This window comes from Ciona robusta, chromosome 4 (genome assembly GCF_009617815.1).
Source record: "Ciona robusta chromosome 4, ASM961781v2".
In the NCBI taxonomy this organism is placed as follows: domain Eukaryota; kingdom Metazoa; phylum Chordata; class Ascidiacea; order Phlebobranchia; family Cionidae; genus Ciona; species Ciona robusta.
In genome coordinates, this window is record NC_143238.1 from 2,054,913 (window position 1) to 2,067,531 (window position 12,619).

Genomic DNA, 12,619 nt, shown 5'->3' on the forward strand with positions numbered 1-12,619 from the left:
TTTAAGCTGCTGGCAATGAATACGTTTAATCAAGATCATAATAATTCAATGATTGCGACAACAAACTGCGACAAAAATATATACAAACATTAAATACGGAATTAGAAACAACAAGATAAGGTGTCAAGTATTTCGTCACAATATAGCCTATATATGCGGAGATGTTGTGGAAAATGTAGTTGCAACTAATGAGAGAAAGCTGTGTTAAGACCTCGCATCTTTTCCCCCGGGTTGTCAAAGCTAAAATACAAAGATAAATGAGAATGCATACTGGTGTATCACTTTAAGCAAGGTCAAAACGTATCTGCATGGCATGGCGCATATGTTAACATTTCGTTTGCTTTAATCTCTTTCATGTACTGTGTTGTTTGCAAGTACCAAAACTAAACGTATAACCAACGTACGGTTTAGTTTGTGAAGTTACGGTGAATGATCTGTCTGGTAGTCACAATAAACAAATCTGCCATGCAGTTTTCTTACCTTTTTGGGTGTTGTTCAGTTTGCTTGATGGCTTCACTGCACGAAGAAGATTGCTCCATAAATGGAGCATTGTTGGAGTTCTGCTGGAAAATGTACCGTTTAAATAAGAGTTTTGTACATATTTCGACAGCAATAGCTATATCTACAAGAAGGTGTTAGTACGGAATTGGAACAAAATTCGGCTTACTTTAGTTTGAGATCTTGCAATTTCTTGCGCTCTTCTTATATGTGCGCATATGTCTGCGCTGCAGAGACCGGGTACCTGTTAAATGATCGTATACATTTACGTAATTGACAATATGTTGCGTAAATCAGCAAATGTAAATACCGGTGCGCTGTGTGTAAGAAGCTATAGACCTACCTGTTTGTAAGTTTTCTTTGTGTTTGTTTGTATTCCGTGCTTTTGCCGCAAATGAAGACGAAGTTGACTTTTGTGGCGAAAGTGAACTCTGCACTCTTGGCAGGAATATGGTTTCTCACCAGTGTGGATGCGAAGGTGGGACTTCAGGGTTTGCAAGTGCCGAAACCTGAAAGCACAGCACTTTATGAATGCGTAATAAATGATTTGGTCTCCGTATACTTTAAGTCTGAAAGAGTATTCCGTTTATCTCGTTCATTAAGAAAATCGAACTTAGCTTGAAAATTATGGATTGTTTTTACATTGTAAAAACACAGCTATTCAGGATAACTTACTTTGTACCGCACACTGTGCAAGGGTATGGCTTTTCCCCTGTATGTATGAGGACGTGGGCCCTGAGATGCGCCACTTGCACGAAGCGAGCATTGCATCTTTCGCATTGAAACGGTTTCTCACCACTGTGGATTCGCATGTGAGTTTTCAGGTTAGCTGGCCGATTAAAGTCAGCGTCGCAGAATTCGCATTTGTACGGCTTACTGGATCCTGATCATTCAAAAGAAAGAATAATGTTTTATTGTTTCATAAAAATAACTACAAAATGTTGTATAGTAGGGTGGGGGAAGATGGGACACCATTTCAATCTATTTTCTAGTCCTATTTGGTATAGTAAACAAAGAAAATTCAAAGAATTAGAAAACCGTATCGAATCCGCTAGACCGTTGGTAATTATTTAAAACACGATCAGGATATTCGAATATTATTATGTGCTAAAGGTGTCCCATCTTCCCCAGCCTACCATTTATGTAATCGTAAGGGTTTAAGAGAATGCTATTTAACCTTAGTTGGCAAAGCGCTGCCTTCTATATATTACACCTAAACTAACAGGTCCAATTTAAATCATATAAAGGTTAATAATATTTTATTTATTTATAATCTCCTTTACCACCTGTCGCCCGAACTCTTGTGTTACAAGGTGGTTTGCTTTTCGTGTCATCTGATTTATCTTCTCCACTGCCCGAACTTCTCCGTTCATTCATCGTATTCATCGGTTCTAAACTTGGGAGAGACTCATTGCTGAAAAATAAACAAAAATCTTTTAAATTTACTGCTAAGATAGCTTATAGAGAAGGATGGGGAAAGATGGGACACCGTTTTGTTTTATTCTTTCGCTCCATTTGAAAGTAAACAACGAACATTTTAAGAAATATAAAACCGTATTCTCACGACTTCCATAGACCGTTGTTAATTGTTTAAAACACGATTAGGATATTTGAAAGATGAAGATGGGATACAGCACCAAAATCCCATTATTCCCGATCGTGTTTTGAACAATTAACAACGCTCTTTTAGAGTGTTTAAGGTAAATGATTCTGTAAATATTCTTTGTCCACCACCAAAAGGAACGAGAAAAGAGAATAAAATCGTGTCCCATTTTACCCCACCTTACGATTGACCGATTGTCGTACCTTTCACTGTTAATGTAGATAGGTGACTGTTTGGTTTCCAATTTCGGAGGTAAGGTGGTATCGACGTTCATCGGCTCTTCAGTGTTGGTTGAGCTTTGCGATCTGTTGATTTTTATATTTTTGGTAAAATAGATGCCGTAAGCATATTCGATCCCATTTTTTCTAATATATGCCTTTAACGCGGCTATGGTTATATAAATCTTTAAATGTTCATTACCTAATTTTTACCGATTCTGCTGTTTGGGTATTTTAAAATGGAGTGTTTAAACACGGTAGTTGCCTTTCACCTCTATTTTTCTAAGATAGATATTAAATAGAGCAAGAAATTTTGAAATGTATATGGCAGAAATTATACTGTTCAAATTTGCGAAAATTCTAAAGGTGTGTGTGTGAGCTGCATCGATAGATCGAGAAACAAAAGACATTCAATTTGTTAACGTTAAACCGTTTACGGCGGGAAAAAAGAGTGCGTTTCTTTTCGGATATAAAAACACACCTTAGTCTTGTTCCTGTGGCGGTAGACTGTTGGTATTGGTTGTTTATCACACTTAGTGCCGGAGGTGGGACGAAAGGCACGCGCCAACCATTTCGATTGTCTGTACCGTCCACACGGGGGAAAAGAAAGTTTGGTTGAAAAGGAAGAACGTCTGGTCGAAAACTCATCGGAATTTGGTAGTTGTTCGGCTGTTTCCGCAGAAAGTTCGCCCACTGAGTTTGCTGAAATTGGGGTTTAGTTATAGATAGAAACATCAAGAGTTTTTGCCGTTTTTTATTTTTCAAAAACAGAAAAAAATGGTATTCACTACTCCATAAATGGTATTCAGTCTATGAAAGAAAAACTGTTTGTTTATACGGTATAGAGTCTTTATGGTAAATTGGTATGCGAAATTGGAATATTCGCTGGGTATACGTAGAGGATAGAGCAATGAAACAGGCGAATCTGTTCATGTTTAACGAAACTGTCGAAACAGAGTGTGTTACCATATACATTTGTGAGCATGGCGGAACAAACTGCTGTACAATGCAACCTAGGACTCTAAAGTTCTCTGTACAAAAAGTGCATCACTCACCGCTAACGTCGGCTTACTGGCCAACTGTGGCTGCATGAATGCCGACACCCTTTGCGCCAGTAGATTTTCCCCACCACTTAACGGCGGCATCCAGTTAAACAGTCGATTGAATTGAAGTCGGAACTGGTATTCTTGTTGTGGCGATCGGCCGCTGCCCATTTGAGGTGCGAGAGCATTAGGCGAATTGTCCTTGCTATAATGAAGCAACGACTGTTGGTATTGTGATTCTTCTTTTGTAGGATACCTCGTTTGTTCGTATTCACCTGTGGAACAATTAGTAAATGGTTATATTAATACGGAGTAAGATGGGATACCGCTAGTAATAAAGTAGAATGAAAGCATGTTCCATCTTACCCCACCCTGTTATATATCGAGTACTATATATGGGGGTATGAGCTGTATTTAACAATTTATTTATTTTATCGAGTATTATTTAACATTACTAAGGTATAACCGCTATTAGAAGAATTCATATAATCAGTTAGCTACCTTTACTGCCATGCTCTTTACGTTCATTGCGCTGGTTTTCATGTTCGAGATAGTGATACTTCTTCTTCCAGTGTTGAGTATGCGAATCGTCGCAAGAAAATGTCTTTTCATTTTGTTCGCTTAACTGTTTGGCTGTCAAAGCAAAAAAATACAAAGTTCATACCGAGATTACCGCCAAATCTTTTTATTCAAATATCTAATGGCATATTCTGGTTGTTTTATGAGCACCTTGGTTTATGATTCCGTTTCCGCTTCTAAGGTTAAATATTTCAGGATTCCCACGCTCCGGGGACCTAGGGTCTACTGCAGGTACCCTTTCAATTTCTTGTGTGCGAACTGACCTCGCTGAATCTAAAAAAAAGTGATTGCAATATTCTTTAAAACTTGAGGATTGTATGTCTTGGTAAATTTGCACCACTTACAGTTACTTCATGCATTTTGATCATTTGATTTAATAAATGAATGACTTCATGTAACCTATTTATCCTCGCGTGGTGGGCAACTTGGTGGTGAAACAGAGGTGTTTTGTTTGATACAACTGGTGCCCGCATTCTAGTAAAATAGTATAACCCACAAGCCGAGAGCTAAAGAGGCAGGCGTGCAAGCCATTGCTGTGCCACGGCGCCGATTTCGAACAATGCAAATAAAAGCGCAACTGACCCGATGATCGACGTGGTTTACAGTGGTTCTCTTTACTCTCTGAGTCCATTCCGTTCCAGCTTGTACGTTTCTTGCAATGCGGCTAAAAACAACACAAATAAACTGCCAGAAAGTCAAAATGCAAGCTTTACAAATATTCAGCAATCATTTACCTTTACCGAAAGATCTAGCGATTGCGAATATGAAGTTCCCTGCAAAGGCAACGACCGTGCGTGGAGCTCTGTGGGATCAAATATATAGTTTAGAGTGGGAGAAGATGGGACACCTTTTCATTCTATTTCTCGTCCCATTTGGTACCAAACAAGCAACATTCAAAGAATTATAAAACGGTCCTTTACGACCCCGATATACCGTTGTTAATTGCTTAAAACACAATCAGGATATTTGTATATCATGTGCTAAAGGTGTCTCATCTCCCCCCACCCTGCTATGTATTACATTATTTACAGCGATTTCTTTTACATCTAATTCACTCGACTTACCACTTCGCTTTGACGGTGATCCATCTGAGTTCGAAAGGTAATTGTTCATTGAACCCCTTAAAAATTGAAAACTTTCATTATAGACTAAATTGCTTTTATATATGTTTAAATATGCCTTTATAGATATCACGAAATGAAAAAAGCGCTAAAAAATCTTATTGTCGCCGCCACCCTATTTTATAACAGTATACCTTGCATGCTTTTCCACAATGTCAGCAATCTCTGTCATTTCCATGGTGGCAGCGGCTTGTGCGATATGGGAGGCTGTGACATCGTTTATGTCCAGTTGCCCGGTGTATATGAAATCTAGTAGCAGTCGGAAACCAAGGACAGATACATTGTGAATTTCCAGTGTCAAAATCTCCTGTTGAAGCAATGTAAAAGGTTTATACCAAGCGGCAGCAGAATAGGTATATATGTACCGACACCTTTGCGCATTCTCTACTTTAACCGTTGATATATTCACACCTATCATGTGCTAACTGTAGCGGCCACGCTTATTTTCTTCCAACTAAATGTAAATATATTTTTAACTGTAAGGGTGTTTTAACAACTGTTGTTTTGTCGCTATATCCCGTCTTTTTGTTTAAAATATTTTTAAATCATCGCTACCGTAATCGAAGAGACAAATAAAGTTATTATTATTATTATATATCCAATAGTTAGACGGCGCGAATATTATACCAGAGTACTGACGCGACTTTAAGGCCTCCAAGTTTGCATATAACACGCTTACCGTTACCTAACCGTTACCAACCTGGATAGTAGTTGGTTGACAGACGAAATGCGTGGAATTTGGATAGAAGCGCTATTGAGTTACGGAAAATGCCTTTGTAATGGAAGGAAAACGGCAGCGAAAGCAAAGCACAACAGCAACCCACACGGGTTCGAATGCAATTGCAAACATTTCTCTTTTAGTGTCTTGTAATTTCAGGTTAAACACAAGCTAATCGCGTTTATATCCTGTTTGCCGCACTGGCCCACACCGAGTTACGGGAAACTCAATGGCAGCTAGTCGAAATTTTTGCAACCCACTTTGTGCCCACCTGTAGCTTTTTGTGGTGGTAAAAACATCTCATTGCGTTGGTATCAGTTTTCGTTTATTTTATGAAATTCACACGGACCACGGCGCAGGTGCGCTTTGAGTTAATTTAGTAAAGGGTTTTAATGCCTCCACATGTTAAACTGCTGTTACTGTTTAATAGCAACTGAATATTAATGGAGAGAAATGTGCGCTCGCCTAATCTGCTTTCGGTTTGAACTCAATTGGCCGTTTGAGAGCGAGCAGCCGTCGTTGCTAAATATATGACTTTATCCTGCGGGCAGTATTGCCCAGCTTTCCAACGTTATACCTGCTAATCATCGTGTATTATTATTATTACTTGCATTGTCGTACAAACCAATACATATGTACAAGCTGATAAGTTATGTATATGTGCATATACAAAGGGTTTATTGCGTATAATACCAAGAGTAACCACTCAATATGCAAATCAAGCAGCAACGGGGCAAAGCATGGCTATGATAAAAGTATGTTTAGGCTTTATTATGCCACTTACCGAATCGCGGTGGTCTTGGGAGTACAACAAGGGCAGAAATTTCTTCCTACAGAACTCACTACAAGACGCCATTACTGCCTTATGGGCGTGGAACGTCTGAAAAAAAGAAATGGTGAGCTTTATCAAACACGCACTCACATGCAATCGGCGTCGATGGACGGCTCAAGTTGTTTCACTGGCGGGCGCATCCTGTTAGACGTAATCAACCGTGTGCGCGTCGAATTCTAGAACCCGCTCGGAGATCATTAAGCTGTTCTTGCACCGGCGTGTATTGCTTGTTCACCCGTCAAGTGGCGAATCGGAGCTCACGGCATCCCATACTTAACTTTACCCTAACGCTGTCCTTGCCTTTTCACAGAAAAAAACACCAGACATTTTATTTTCAAATTTGCCCATAATTTTTACGGAAGACCAGAGATTGGCATATCACCGTGTAGTTTCACGCTTTTTATTGTGCGTAGACCAAAGCACATCATAGGACGTTTATAATTTGTTATATGCGGCTTCCACTAATTGAGCTGAAACTAAACCTTGAAAAATCGGAGTTTACACAAAAGTGAATAGTTAATAAATAAACCCGCCGCGGCTTTTAGCCTATAATGGGAATCACTCTAAACAATAACAATGTGTTGTCGATCCAGGATATCCAAAAACCATTACCGTCTTGCTTTGGATGATTTCTATACTGACTCCTATCGCAGGAAACTCATATGCAGCGACTAAACATATATGAGCGTATAGGACCGACCGTATGTTAAAACTCTTTATCATCATTGCCGTTATACACAATATAGGGGGAAGACGAGTCACCTCTAGCATTTAATATTTTAATATCCTGATCGTCTTAAACATTTACCAACGGTCTATGGGAGTCGTAGGAATGCGGTTTTATAATTGTTTTAATATTTTTTGTTTTTTACTAAATGGGTCGAGAAAATAGAATGAAAAGGTGTCTTCTCCCACCCTACTATATTAATGTTCTTGATCCCAGGAGTTATTCATGTATGATAAAAGGTTGTGCATATAGACCCCGGTCGCATAGCCCGAGCGTCCGTAATTATAAGTGTATCCTTTACTGAAGACCACTAAAACCCTACCTCGTTTTGAACTTTAAATATAACATCGCATAGAAGGCATCGGAGACGCAAGTCGTTTAGACTTAACATCATGCCGTTAAGGTAACGACTAAATTCGCCTTTCTTCGTATTTGCTTCGTAGTGTTCATCGTTTGAGACGTCGGTTTCACTCGGATCAGGTCCGGTTGTCGGTTTCCCTGTTAATAAACAACTCAACGTAAACGAGGGTTTAGTTTTAAAAGGGGGGACCTCGTTGGAATATTTTAAAATATTATTTGTGCGCAGCATTATTGGAGCAATGATTGCATATGAAAAAAAAACACAAAAATGTAAAAAACAAAACTGCTAATTCCTTTCACAATTTTTATGTAAAGTTACAATACAGTTGTATAGTATAAAGTGTTATATTTTTAAAATGTATTGAGTTTTAATTACCTTCTCTTGGCAAAATGTCCGACGCTGAGCTTCGTCGCGTGCTAAGATCAAACGGTTGATCCTCCTCCATTCTATCCTGGTGATCTGTTCGCGGTCTCTCTAAAATACCGAGAAAAGTTTCAGGCTGTAAATTATAAAGGCGGTTTGGTCTTCCATCCGAGAGGAAATTACCCAAAGACGCACACAGGTCTATAGGCCTATAGGTCGCTTACCGGAATAAATAGACGCCCCGTGCATTTCGGGCACCCCGTCTTCCTTAAGTATTTCGTTTTCACTGACGTCGTCCGAAGAGGAAACGACCGCTGCATCCCGTGCTAGGAGATCAGCCAGATTTTGAACAATGGTTGTCCTCTCAGGAGACTTTAGAGTCGGGATCACGTCGGCCATTTTGCAAGCACCAACCAAAAACAGTTTTTACCGTATCAGATTGAATTTCCAATTAAAACAGTTTTCGTAAACTAAAAACTGAAAAGCGCCCACTGATGTATTCATGCATATGTATTTTTGCTTTTAAACGACATGCAATGCAAAAATATTGGTACAATTGTTTTAACGTAAACCTGCTAATCACCTAATGTGCGTCAACCTTTAGCATATACGGATGTCTAAGCCTTTCACTGACTCTAATGTACGTATTTCCGCAGAAACTAACGGAAGTTCTCATCTATGCGCTTATAAACTTTGCGATCACCCCCAATTAAAACTCTGTTAACTCCCTGTTATACGCACAACATACTGCCATACAACTGACCGTATATTTTTACCTGAACATCAGTTCGATTTTAACAGACCCTTTCTGGTGCATTGTGCTGTACGGCTTGATTTATAATCGTGAACTGGGCGTCCGCAAAGGTGCCACCACACATCAGTCCAGAATCTTGGCGAACGTTTTCGCTTTAAACGGAGATCACAATTGCTTGTCAGCGGAAATAATAACTGACTGCTACAACACGATGGCTGTGAGGCCCAGGTAATCAAGTTTCCATTTCGAATTCCTCGCGCGATTCCCCGCCAGTCGAGCAGGGCGTGCTCAAAATTCATTTTTAAATTGACAGCGTGTCGCTCGTGTTCTCCCGAAGTCGTATCACCCGTCAATCGAAGTAGTCGCCCTATAACTTCCACTAATGTTGCCGCGGATATCTGAAGCCTTAAAATTGCATCGTATTCCCTCTAACCTCTTTCTTCACTCTAACTCCTCATGGCCGATATGCAATACAGCAAACTGTTCCTATTACCCTAACCTCTATGTATTGCTATGTGGTCATCGCTGCCGCTGCCTACCATGCACTGCTCTGGTCTCTTCTGTGCATCTGAAATCCTCAAAATTGTAACAGCGTTCAGTCCGAGCATGAACAGCGAAAATGAACACAAAATTCGTCGGTGGTAAAAGAACGTGATATTATCGTCGATGGGTGGACGGCTGGCGATCGGTCAGTTGAGGTCGTTCAAGTTCGTCCCAGCAACGTGGAAGCTTGCCCTAAGGTAGATTTTGATACGTGTCCTTGTATCGCCATCGCATTGCAGCGCGTTGAAGGTTTAAAATTCATGTCCACTCGCTCATTTTTTATACATGATAAAAAACGTTTTAGCATTAGCTAAAATAATTTAAACGAAAATCCTGTCATGTTAGTATTTGGTAAAACGTAAAAATCTAACTTTGGACTTGTTACTGCTATAGTCACAAATGTGACATTGAACATTTGATCGCTCTTGATTAGAAATTTTATTTGAGCATTCTACAGCGGCATAACTATATATAATTTTATATGCAATCAAAGAAATTTAAGAGATCTTCACGACTAACGATAATCCAGGTTTGACACGAGTGTTAAGTTACAGTAATCTTCAACAAGAGGCCCGTATCGCTATACCGTAAAATTATAACTGTTATACGACATAGAACGGATTGCTATGTTTTGCTATTGCGACGGGGGTTCAACCAGGTTCGCTTCCGTGAGATTCGCTATTAGTTGAACGGTGCGCGCCTTGACCCTTGACTCGTGGTCGCCGCGGCCGTCCACGGCCGTGACGTGTCAACGGGTTATTAAAATACGACCTGGAGCGTCATTAAACAGCGATTAATGCGAAAGTTAGGGCAAACGAGCAAGTTGATCTATGAGTTGCGGAGGCAAAAGTGGCGCCTGCAAACTGACCGTGCTTTAATCACTAGAGATGAGCCGCCTACTCACCTTCTATGCTCGTAGTAGCGCACTCATTTAACCCGTAAGAACTGAAATTATATCATCACAACAATAACTGCTTTTAAAATCTATCTTTAACTTTCCTATCAAACCAATTATAGTTACGCTTTCATATAACAAGGGCAAATACTTAATATTTGTGTATAACACCAGCACTGCAACATATACACATTCTGTATTAACACGTCAGTGCTTCTAACCCTCAACATAAACATACCCTGATTATATACCGGAGATGGTCACCCAATATCTCAGGCGACATGAGTATTCGAGACAGACAGAGAGTTGTTATATGCGCAGTGTTTATGAAGCTGCTTAAGGATTAGGTTCGACATTATAAAAGATATGCTTGTAATATCGAGCATATTATTCCCACGCCCCGTAACACGAGCCGTGGCTGAAATTCCTAGATGCGGTTTCGGGAGGTCCAGCCTTCTTGTCGTCGCTTTGATGTCGACAAGAGAATGTAAACCTACCCTCGCGGTATGTGTCGTCTCTGGAATGCCGACCCTGATTAGAAAGTAATTAAAATCCCGCCGCGTGTGCCTTTCTCATGACCCCAAGCATTGAAACCAGCGGTAGTTCTGTTATTGTCCATTGGATAGCGCCCAGACATAGAAGTCGACCGGATAGAAACCTGTCGGGCGTCGAAAAGTGCTCCAGCAGTCATATATGTTCTATACCTTCATTTGTAATTTGACCACCATTTCCCATGCGCCTAGCCGTCGCAGTACCCAATATCAGGTAATTGTTTATTTTTAAACTGTGCTGTTGCCACCCAGTCACATGTAATCGAGACCTATATGATCAAAAGAATGATGCGTGAGAGACATACCGTATATGGAATTGTCCACATAACATTGTATAAAGCTAAAACGTTAAACCAATTTTTCTTTAGAAAATACGTTTTAAACCAAGACATTCTCGCCCCAAAAGTATATATGCACAACAACAGTATGCAGTGTATATAAACTATCATGACATAAGCGTGTTTTTTGCATCTAAAAATCACTTTTTATATATATTTTTTCAGTATTTTTATCGTTGAATTCAAGTTCGTACTTTTAAACCATAGACACGTCATATAAATAAACAATACGTAGGACGCCGAACGATTTTTCATATAGCGTGTCTTTTATATTAATCAGTAAAACGCCGGCCATAGCCCAGCAGTTTGTTCAAATACCGGTAAGTGGTCTTTATTTTCATTATTCAATCGAAGGAAGTTTTAAATCGATCGGAATATTTGATAACATGTAAGATGAATTACCAAGTTCCTTTTTGCAGTATACGGATAAAAACAATGTGTTTAAAACTCTAAAAACGTCTTCCCGGTTATGGCAGTTACCCAATACACTCGAATACAGTATAGCTTTTTTATTATTGCAACATGATAATGGCAAACAAAGAAAAATACACGTCCGAATTCATCGATGTAAATTTTGACTTTTTAAGATCTCTATACCGTGATTCAAAGCCAATTTTCGCGCCAAAGGGGAATAACCCTGTGAAATTTCATTTCCATTCAAAAATTTGCATTGGTTTGTTGTCAACGTGGTGTTAGCCAGCGCTTTATATAAATTCAATTGTATTGTAAACTTGCTTATAAGATGGCGAGAAAAGCTAGAAAACGCAAAAGTGCAGCTGCCGAAGCTGAAATTGCTGGCGAAATCTCCGTGTCTGAAAATGTAAAACCGGAAAAAGTGGACCAAGTAAACGACGAACCGTATGCTAAAACTAAAAAAGAAGACATGGCACAACTGAAAATAGAACACTGCAAGTCCTGACGGGTATATGGTCGCAATGCACAGCTAGTGTTAGATGCATTGCAGACAGTGGAACCAAATTTGTCGAGTTCTATTAACCCAACAAAACCAAGAAGCAAATCTTTTGAAGTTTCCATTGTAAAAGATGGTATTGAAACTGTAATTTGGTCTGGTGTTAAAAAGGGGCCACCACGAAAATTGAAATTTCCATCAAAGGAAGAAATTATTGAATGCTTTCAAAATGCGGAATGTGTTAAAAAATAAACTGAATAGTCTTGGCCTTTAACCCTTCTCAAAGATTTGGAATATTACCATCATTCTTGGACCTATTGTTTAAAGTCAAACATTTATTTACATTAACAAAAAATGTGTCCTATACTTCCAATAAATTTCCCCGTTACCCTTAATTCGTTATTTTTTTGCTATTGTTAGGAGGTCCAGCCCATGACTTTTTATGCTAAAATCGAATTTTCTTGGGCATAAAAATGATATTTTTGGACTTTTCCAACAAAAATAGCTTTCATTTCTATATTTTCAAGCTTTAATTTTTTTCAAGGAAATTTTCCCCTGAATTTAT

The 12,619-nt window shown here is 39.2% G+C and overlaps 2 protein-coding genes across 3 annotated transcripts; one reads left to right on the forward strand and one right to left on the reverse strand.

Annotated features, from left to right (window-relative positions):
• Window positions 1-7: 7 nt before the first annotated feature.
• LOC149736511 (uncharacterized) lies at window positions 8-9,414 on the reverse strand. Of its 2 annotated transcripts, none has more exons than XM_089876704.1 (19): window positions 8,288-9,414; window positions 8,076-8,174; window positions 7,662-7,837; window positions 6,565-6,660; window positions 5,197-5,369; window positions 5,006-5,061; window positions 4,676-4,743; window positions 4,524-4,605; window positions 4,092-4,214; window positions 3,864-3,995; window positions 3,375-3,637; window positions 2,801-3,021; window positions 2,305-2,406; window positions 1,785-1,912; window positions 1,174-1,381; window positions 842-1,007; window positions 668-742; window positions 481-563; window positions 8-240 (listed from the first exon to the last, which is right to left on the reverse strand). In XM_089876704.1, exons 1-19 carry the CDS (start codon window positions 8,460-8,462, stop codon window positions 186-188), a joined length of 2,481 nt encoding a protein of 826 aa, XP_089732830.1. In that variant the 5' UTR covers window positions 8,463-9,414; the 3' UTR covers window positions 8-185. The 2 variants fall into 2 exon arrangements, with proteins under 2 accessions (XP_089732830.1, XP_089732831.1); XM_089876705.1 differs by having other exon boundaries at window positions 481-560; window positions 8,288-9,405.
• A 2,472-nt stretch (window positions 9,415-11,886) lies between these two features.
• On the forward strand, window positions 11,887-12,581 carry LOC149736512 (selenoprotein H-like). Its single transcript, XM_089876771.1, has one exon. It carries the CDS (start codon window positions 11,887-11,889, stop codon window positions 12,304-12,306), a length of 420 nt encoding a protein of 139 aa, XP_089732897.1. The 3' UTR covers window positions 12,307-12,581.
• The last annotated feature ends 38 nt before the right edge of the window (window positions 12,582-12,619 follow it).